This window comes from Mesoplodon bidens, assembly GCF_964165515.1.
Source record: "Mesoplodon bidens genome assembly, chromosome: 4".
NCBI classification, from domain to species: domain Eukaryota; kingdom Metazoa; phylum Chordata; class Mammalia; order Artiodactyla; family Ziphiidae; genus Mesoplodon; species Mesoplodon bidens.
Window position 1 is genome coordinate 128,495,147 of NC_138160.1, and position 9,817 is coordinate 128,504,963.

At 46.7% G+C, this 9,817-nt stretch overlaps 1 protein-coding gene across 2 annotated transcripts in view; it reads right to left on the reverse strand.

Moving 5' to 3' along the window:
• The window catches only part of PDE6A (phosphodiesterase 6A), a gene marked incomplete at its 3' end in the record, with an annotated part of 66,413 nt that extends 57,736 nt beyond the window's left edge, over positions 1 to 8,677 (reverse strand). The window contains exons 1-2 of one of the 2 annotated variants that reach the window (XM_081233764.1): positions 8,095 to 8,677; positions 250 to 402 (exon numbers count right to left, since the gene is read on the reverse strand). In XM_081233764.1, the coding sequence (XP_081089890.1) occupies positions 250 to 402; positions 8,095 to 8,568 (627 nt within the window). In that variant the 5' untranslated portion in view covers positions 8,569 to 8,677. The remainder of the gene's footprint in view (positions 1 to 249; positions 403 to 8,094) is intronic. The other variant, XM_081233765.1, reaches the window with a different exon arrangement.
• Between the last annotated feature and the right edge of the window lie 1,140 nt (positions 8,678 to 9,817).

Here is a 9,817-nt window from a genome sequence, read left to right on the forward strand (position 1 = left end):
ATTATGCAACATGCCCAAGTCAAACAGATATTAGCAGAACCAGAACAATTTTCCCTACGTTCTTGGCTCCAAAGTCCAACATCTTAATGATTATCCTGCCCTGCCTTCCTCACAGAGCATCAGACTACTAACTTCTTTGTGTTACAGATGGGGAAACCGAGGCCAGGCCAAATAGCAAGGGTCAGAGGATTTGTGAGCTGGGAGAATGTGCTAGCATGGCCACCCCAGCAATTTCTAAAGCATTCTTACCTCTTCATCTCCCTTGGTGAAGTGGGGCCCATCCACTTTATTCACAGCCATGATTATGGCCACCACGTCCTTCCCATTCATTATGGGAGAAGCCAAGATATTCTTAGTCTGATACTCTGTGAGGGTGTCCACGAAGTCACAGAAATGCTCATCCTGAAGGAAGACAGAGACAAGCCTGAGTGGGCAGATGAAGAGCAAAGACAGTAAAACAACACAGAGCCCCAGGTGCCCACGGTAGGGGTAGGGTAAGGGGGCTCCCCATTCTCTTGTTGACAAAAGAATGAAGACATTTCCATCTACTCCGCTTCAGTGGGGGAAGGCAATTAGAGATGATTTCTGCCCTGGAAGCCTCCAAAATCCAGTAGAAGAAAGTCTGAAATACGACCCACTAAGGGCTGTGGGGACAAAGTGAGCACAGCACTGTAGGGGCCCAAGGATGGGGGTGGAGGGTTGACTTTATCTGTGGAGGAAGTTTTCGAGAAGGCTCTCTTGAGATGATGGCAGTTTAGCCCAAAATAGAAACTTGAGTGCGGAAAAGACCTTAGTGAGTATAATAATCACAGTCGCTAGTAGGTATTGCGTGTGGCGCTTTGCCTGCATCAGCTCACTTCATTCCTCCCAATAGCCTGTGAGATGGGACCATTAGTAATCCATCTTACAGCAGGGGAAACTGAAACTCAAGAAAGTTAACGTTACTTACTACTTGTTTGTGTGTGTGATTCCAGAGCCTGCCCTCAGCTCTGCTGCCTTTCAGGGAAGGCTGCATAAGGGCAGACCTGGGTCTAGGTCATTGAACCAAATAGTTTGTTACTTTCAGCTTTTTTCCCAATCCAGTTCTAGCACCACACAGCCAGTCCAATGGATATCCCCATTTCACAAATCTTTTTTTTTTTTTTTTTTTTTGGCTGCGTTGGGTCTTCGTTGCTGCACGCGGGCTTTCTCTAGTTGTGAGCGGGGGCTACTCTTTGTTGCGGTGTGTGGGCTTCTCATTGCGGTGGCTTGTCTTGTTGCGGAGCACGGGCTCTAGGTGCGCGGGCTTCAGTAGTTGTGGCCCGCAGGCTCAGTAGTTGTAACACATGGGCTCAGTAGTTGTGGCTCGCGGGCTCTAGAGGGCAGGTTCAGTAGTTGTGGCACACGGGCTTAGTTGCTCTGCGGCATGTGGAATCTTCCTGGACCAGGGCTCAAACTTGTGTCCCCTGCATTGGCTGGCGGATTCTTAACCACTGCGCCCCCCGGGAAGCCCCCCATTTCACAAATCTTAATGGAAGTCCCACTTTGTGTCGGGCCTTAGGCTAAGCGCTAGGGGGCTAAGATTCAGGCCAGCACACAGATAAATCAGTAATAGTAACGCAGGACATAAGTGTTGGCTCAAAGCAGTGGAAGTACGGAGGAGCACACCCCCACACACACCTCACCCTGAAGGCAAACATGGAGGCCAGTACAGGGCGTTGCAGTCCGGGTGGTCAGAAAAAGGGGAGACAGAACCCGAATTGTCTTAAATCCCAAAGAATCCACCTTTCTGTTTCCTGGTAGCACTGTGAAGTTTCCCAACGGTCAGCATTGCTTGGACACAAGCCAGCCCAGACATGTACAGTTCATGCTGTTCTGAGAAGGGAAATGTATTTCATAGAGCCAGTTCACAGAGCTTTGCTAGAACCGGGTGTGTGGTATTTTTTCCACAATGTAGAAGTTCAGAGTGTGCTGCTCTGCATCTGTTAATTTCTTCCAGTTGGAGTGGGATTAAATAAACAGACACTATTGTCAAGGAAGCTGTCTCAAACCTGGTGAAGGGTAAAGGAATTAAGAGAAGCCTGTAGTGCCCTACTTGAATTAGTGTTCAAGGATTAAGCAAAATCTCTAAAGAGGCATTAGCCACAGAGGTTTTCCACGTCTCTCTCTAAGGACACTGATGAATCCCTAAACACAGGCCTGAGTGGGGCATGCTCAGATTCATTTCATGAAGTCAGTTCAGTCTTGCAATATTCACTTCCATCAAGGAAAACAGTACTTGGGCCTTACCCTCATCTAAGGCAGAGATTACTAGATCCACTAGTACCTTCTCTCCCACTGAGTTCTTGGCCCTGGAACTTTCTCACAGATAGTACAGCTGCCAGCTGACTGGTGTTTACATTGCCATTGTCATCCTTATATTTTCAGCATATACAGTGTTCTAAACAACCGTGTCATAGAACCTCAGTGTATCAGAGATGGAGGGGCCTTAGAAACAATTTAGCTCAAACTGTTTATTTTAAAGCCCAGGAATCAGAAGTCGAGCTAAGGAAAGCCCAAAGTTGTTCATTCATTCAGTTAGCATTAACAGAGTGCCTTCTATTGTAGGCTAGGCACTGTTCTAGACCCTCAGGTTAGGCAGTGAACAAGAAGGGTGGATGTCTTTCCCTAGTGAAGCTTCCATTCAAATGGGGTGGGCAGACAAAAAGCAAGTAAACAGCTGCTTTGAAGGAGAGAAACTGGATGATGCTATAGACAGTGATGGAAGTGGTGGCAGATTGAAGCTGCTTTGGTCAGTCATGGTGGGTAGGGACGCTTCTCCAAGAGGTAAGCGGAGAGCTGAAGGCTCAGAGGAGCCAGGCAGGTGAAATGCATTCCAGGCAGAGAGCACAGAGAATGCAAAGGCCAGGAGAGGGCAGTGAGTTGGCTGATCTGCAAAACAGGAAGAAGACCAGTGTAGTGAGGGAGATGGGAGGGTAAGGAAGTCAGAGAGCTGGGCAGAGGCCTTATCTGACAGGGCCTTGGAGGCCACTGTAAAGAGCTTAGATTTTATTCCAATGTAATGCAAGACTGCTTCTCATTCCTGGAAACCCCAGTTCCTCTTTTCAAACATTCGCAGTGCCAAGCTCTGTTGCATCCCATGATGACATCTATTTATTGGATAATAATGATGTACTTGGCCCAGAGCCAGACAATTCATTAACTCTCACATCTGCCCTGTCACACAGAATTCTCTCCTTCCGTGTTTTATAGACACTTATCTCCCTGCTGGTAAATGGCACAGCCACTGCATTCATTAATTAATTTATTCATTGATACACTGATTGATTCATTGCTGGATTGATTCATTCATTCACTTATATTTGCTGAGCACTGGCTCTGTGAGAGGCATTAGATATGCCAAGATCAGTAAGAAAGGTGAGTTATCAATGGGTTATCACTGTACAGTGGGGACATCATGTAAAACATGCACTCACAATTCAAACCATAGTGTGAAGGAGGCCCCCACCAGATGGGTGATGTCCTGGGGCCCCAGGAGGGAGGGACTTGTTGTCTGAGTGGCTTCATGAGCCAGTCAGGAAACTGGCAGTAGCCGAAACCTCTCTGAGCTTCAGTTTTCCTTTTGCTAAAGTTGGAGTGTTTGGACCAGGTAGGTCCTCCTCGAGGTTTCTTTCCGGCCTGGCATGCTGGGTTCCAGGTGCCATAGTGAGGGAAGGAGAGCAAGACAACAGATGTAAGATTCTCTGGAAATGGCAGTGTTTTCAGGTTCAGTCTTCAGAAGTGGGGTTTGTCAGTGTCTAGAAAAAGCTCCTTGTTCTCCTTTACTCTCACACAACTGTCACACTCACAACACTTCTCACACCAGACGCGTAGGTGTTTTTTTCCACCCTGGCCAATTCTCTGACACTAGTTGGGTATCCAACAATTCAGTTCAGTTCTGACACTGTTTACCTGGAGAATCAGAACCTACCAGTGAAAGGGTTCAGTCCCAGAAGACTGCCCCCACTTCAGATACCAAATACAAGTCACAGGTTGCCATCTGTACTTCTGCCTGACTGACTATAAATCGAGGTTCCTCCTTGGGTTTGATAACTTGCTAGAACAGCTCATAGATCTCAGGGAAGTATTTACATTTACAGGTTTATTGTATAAGAAGGGTACAGGTGAACAGTCCGATGAAGAGATACATCAGGTGAGATCCAGAAGGGTCCTGCGTGCAGGAGCTTCTGTCCCCCTGGAGTTGGGGTATGCGCCACCCTCCCAGCACATGCATGTATTCACCAATCCTGAAGCTCTGTGAACCCTGTACTTTTATGGATTTTTATGGCAGTTTCATCACAAAGGCATGATAGATTATTAACTCCATTTCCAGCCCTTCTCCCCTCTTAAGAGAATGGAGGATGGGCTGAAAGTTTCAAGTGTCTAATCATGCCTTGATCTTTCTCATGACTGGCCCCCATCCAGGAGCCCACCAAGAGTCCCCACATTAGAACAAAAGACCACTGACCACCTAGGAAATTCCAAAGGATTTAGGAGCTCAGTGCCAGGTGGTTCTATCACTCAGGAAATTACAAGGATCAGTTCTGTGCCAGGAACCAGGACAAAGACCAAATAAATATTTCTTTTTATAAATCACAATATCACAGCCCACTGGGACAGGGCCATCATTTATTCATTCACTCAATAAGCTGTAATGAGTACCCACTCTGTCCCAGGCACTGGACTAGGTCTGGGGACCAGTGGTAAATAAGACGCACAGCAACAAACAGGCCTTGTGGGCTTTCCTAAGGAGAAAGGGTAAAGAATAAATACACAAACAAATACTGAATGGCAAGTAGGGTTGCCAGATTTAGCAGATAAACACAGGATGACTAATTCAATTTGAATTTCAGGTAAGTAATTTTTTAGTATATCGTAAATATTGCAGAGGTGTACGGTAGTGTGAGCTTGACACTTTTTGTAGGTTTTTGTTTTTGTTTATTTTCACTTTTGTAATTTAAGTGCATGACTTAGGCTTTGATTGCTGAGACATCCACCTCAAATATGGCTATTTGGCTATCTCAAATAAACACGCTGTCAGCCACACACGAGATAAAGAGCCAGGCCACCTCCTCCCACTGAGGCTCCTTTATTTTGAAGATCTTGGTTGATCTCGATAACTGATCATTTGGGGCCACTTTTTATTTTCTAATTTCTCTTACCATGATTTAAATTTCTGCTCTTATGTTTTAAATTAACTAATAAAAAGTGAGCCTGTGGAAGCCTATGCCCCTACCCTCGACCCCCATAAAAACCCTAGGCTGGACCCCACTCTCCCTCTCTACCTGAGACCTGCCTGTGTGGCCCCAGGTGTGCTATATAATTTCCAGGTCTTGTAAGTAATAAACCTTTATTTTTTCAAAGTTTCCTGATGGTTAGTGCTGAAGGGTATCTTGCATTCATCATAAGAACCACAAGGCCTGGTCCAACCACAACATTGATTATTGGCAGTTTGAGACGGCACAAAACGCATACTGAAATAGTACTCTTTGCTTATCTAAAATTCAAATTTAACTGGGCATATTATATTTTATCTGGCAGCCCTAATGACAAGTCTCCCTGAGGAGATCCCAAGGATAAGTAGGAATGTGCTAGGGCATGGGAACCACATTCCAACCCTGGGAAACTCCGTTCATGGTTTCACATTTTTAAAATTCAGTGATTATAAGCATGTCCCAGGTTTTGGGGGGCGGGGTGGAGCTAAAGGCTAAGAGTATCACTTGTTGGTGGTTCAGGGATGACCCAGACCCCAGTCTACACCATGTTCCTGCCCCTTCTCCATCCAACTCCCAGTTTCTATCCAAAGGCCCAAATAAAGTACGATATCTCAAGGAAGAACACATGCACATGTGGAGGACACAGGCTTGCTGACCTGAACTGACTTCACTCCAAGCCTGAGGGCACCCACCAAGGAGGCTGCATGTCCAGAAATCTTCTGGGGGAGCACAGCCATCACATCCAGAGTGAACTTCAGGGCTGAACAGGAAACAGCAAGCTGTTCCTTAGCGCAGGGCTCAGCAAACTCTTAGGGATATTTTAGAATTAGAGAACCTTCCTAAATCCTCAGTCCCTCAACACCAGGGTCCATAGAAGCTTTCGGCACCTCTGTTCTCTGTTTTCCCCACAAACAGAATCTAAACTGAAAGCTCCAGAAGGGCAGGACTGGATTCTTCTCCAAATCCCACGCAGACCTGGTACAGCATTCATCCCTTAGAATAAATAGACCCTTAACAGCAACAACAAAATAGTAATCATATTAACAAGGAAGATGAGCTGCCAGTAAAAGCCGTTCCTATGTGCCAAGAACTTTGCTAGATGAGAAATAATTCCCTCATTTGATCCTACAACAGCACTTAGAGAAACTAGGTATCTCCCTCCATTTTATAAATTAGGAAGTGAGCCCAAACAGGCTAAACAATTTGCCAAGGCCATGTTCTTAGAAAGTGACTGAGTCTTGATACACACCCGGATCTGACCTCAAAGCTTAACATCTTAACCTTCTGCCGTACAATTTGAAATGACCTGTTGTAAACTGCACTTCCTTTAACGCTCTCGTATTCTAGATAAGGCGCTCTCGTATTCTAGATAAGGCGGAGGTATAGAACAGCAGAGGAGTGAAGGGTGTGGGCACCAGCCAGAGCGCCTGAATTCAGATGCCTGCTCTGCCACTTTCTATCTCTGTGACTCGGAGAAAAAGTGACTTAACTTTTCTGGATTTCAGTTTCATCATCTGTAAAACAGGGATAATCAGTTATAAGACTGTGACAACCCATGTTGGCTACAGTTAAAGTCTAGAGAGAATCGAAGGGAAAACAGACTCCAGTCCAGTTGGATGAGTCCTCAGGGAAGCCCCCTGGGTGCAGAACCATTACCCTTACCCCTGGAGGGCCAAGGAGAGATGAACCCCACGGGAGATCCAGCCCAGTGTGCTTCAAAGAAAACCATTTCCCACAAAGGCCCAGGTGTTAAAGGGATTATTGCATAATTACTTGATTGTGAGTCTTTTTGCCAAGTGTTTACTAAGCATGTGCTTTGTCCCAGACATTTGCTGGCTCCTGGGATAAAGTGAAGAATAAGACAGGCATGGTCCCTGGCCTCCAGGGCTTATTGTGATAGATGGTTTTAGGAAGGAAACTAACAAAGGGACCTGGGAGGGTCTCCCTGAGGAAGTGACCTTTAAGCTGAGATCTGAAGGATGAGTAGGAATTGACCCTGGCAGAGGGCTATGGGGAGAACTGCATTAAGTGATTTGCTCTAGGTGATCAAAGAAGTCTTTGTCAGAGCTGCCAGGAGAATCCCATGGAACACTGGACTCTTAGAAGACAGAGCCAAGTGCTTAACCAAGTGGTCAATTTGACATTTCCGTGATGAGACAGACTGCCATCCTATGTCCCTCAATGCAAAGCATGAAGAAAAACACAACATCCCCTCTATGATATACCTGCCAGAAATGCATAGCCTGAATCTAAACATGAAGACACTTCAGACAAGCCCAAATGGAGGTACATTTCTACAGAATAGTCGGCCCGCACCCTTCAAAAACATAAGCATCATGGAAAACAAAGATAGATCAAGAAACTGTTTCAGATTGGAGGAGACTAAAGAGACAGTGCTATGTGGGTATCATTGAGATGATTGGCAAAAACTGAATATGGACTGTTTATTAGACAATAGTATTGTATCAGTGTCACATTTCCTGAATTTGATCATTGTGTTTGGATATGTAAGAAATGTCCCTGTTCTGGAAGTACACAGCAAAGTACCTGTGGTTAAAAGGATATGTTGACTCCCGAATGGGTCGGAAAAAATGGAGACACAAAGCAAATGTGGTGAGTTGTGAATAGCTGGTGAATTTGGATGAAAGACATACAGTTCTTGGTACTATTTTTGAACTCTTCTACATTTGATTATTTTTTTCAAAATAGAAAGTCATCAGTAAACAAGTAAAAAAAGAAAGAAAAGTGCCAAGTTGTCACCAGCCCGGTCTTGGTGGCTAGCAGCGCCCCATCCCCCTTGCACCCCAGAACCCCATGGAATAATGCCTCCCTGCCCTCCCTCTCATGGGGAAGAGGTTACCTGCTCTGTGTTGGGGACGTTCACGATCTTTTTAGAGAGTGCGACATGGCCCACCACTCCCATGTCCAGGGGGAACACGATCTCTGAGTCGGGCACCACCAGGCACTCCTCGAGGACAGCATCCTTGTGGACGTTGAAGAGCCGGGTGGCCAGCTCCGCAATGCCATTTCGGGCCCTGTACATGAACAGGCTCATGCGGTCTGCCTGCAGGAGGAAACACAGCTTCTTCATGACGTTGAAGATGCATTTCTCGGCCTGCAGGTTCTCCTGAAAGTCCCGCAGGAGGTCGAAGATGATTTCACTCTCCTCCACGCTGCTCAGCGAGTGGTAGTTGCTGAAGTCCACGGCTGCCTCCCCGGGCCCCAGGAGGTCCGAGATGACCTTGGCCCGATAGCGGAGGTTGTAGTACTTTTTGGCAAAGCTGACGTTGGAGTCCAGGAACTTCTCCACCTCCTCTGCCGTCACCTCGCCCATGGCTGGGAATTCTACTGCCTATTTCTGTGGAGCGGGCTGAGGCTGGCCTCTTTTTTTGTGACAATACTGAGTCAGGATGTGTTCTGCTCCAACCCAGACTTCTCTGGGTCTTGTCTGTGAATCTCACTGGTGTGGCTGCAGAGGAGAGAGAGTGAGCTTGGGAGATTAAATCATTAAAATTTCCTCAGAACAAGGATTATGAGGATCAGGGTGTTCCAGATGCTTCTGGGTACCAGATGGGAGAAGGTGAGAGCTTTCTTTTCACCTTGGTCTTCTAACAGAAGAGGTTTCTGCACAGGGCAGGAGGTGGGCTCAACTAAAAGAAAGCACTGAAACAGAGGCTGCAAACTGGCAGCACAAGACATCAGACTGTTATAGACATGCTTTCTCTGCGCCGTATGGTATTTTTCTTCAACATTCGACATGGAAGCCTACATTTACTGTTCAAGAGATCCGTTTGGCTTCTCTTGGAGAGTCAACTCCGTGTCCAGTTCCTCTGTGGCAGGAATGGCTAGAGCTGAGAGGGACTGCCCACCCACCTCCCGTCCTCTGGCCCCACTCTTCTGCAGCCCCTTCCCCAGGGCCTCCCCAGTACAGGGCTTCACCCTGAATACTCACCACTCAGACTGCTTGCCTTGTGTACATTATGGGCCCTGATTTCACAATCTCCACATCATAGCCTCTCCCAGTTTTAGATTTCAACAATTCTCTGATTTCAGAATTTGAAGGACCTTTATAAAAACAACACCTTTCGGGCTTCCACTGAAGTTCATTTACACAGTTCAAAGTGCCAGCCACAGTCTACGATCCTGCATTCCACAGTGTTTACAACACAGACATGCCAGGCTTTCACATATATATCCATAGTAACTAAAGTGTATTTCATCCAGGAAGAAAGTGCTTTTCTCTTCCTGCCCTAGTGGGTTCGGAGAGACACTCCAATGAGGATTCTGGTATTTTGAGATTCAAATACTTTCGGGCTTCCCTGGTGGGGCAGTGGTTAAGATTCTGCCTGCCAATGCAGGAGTCACGGGTTCGAGCTCTGGCCTGGGAAGATCCCACATGCCACGGAGCAGCTAAGCCCGTGAGCCACAACTACTGAGCCCTCATGCCACAGCGACTGAAGCCCGTGTGCCTAGAGCCCGTGCTCCGCAACAAGAGAAGCCACCGCAATGAGAAGCCCGCACACCGCAATGAAGAGTAGCCCCTGCTCACTGCAACTATAGAAAGCCTGCGTGCAGCAACGAAG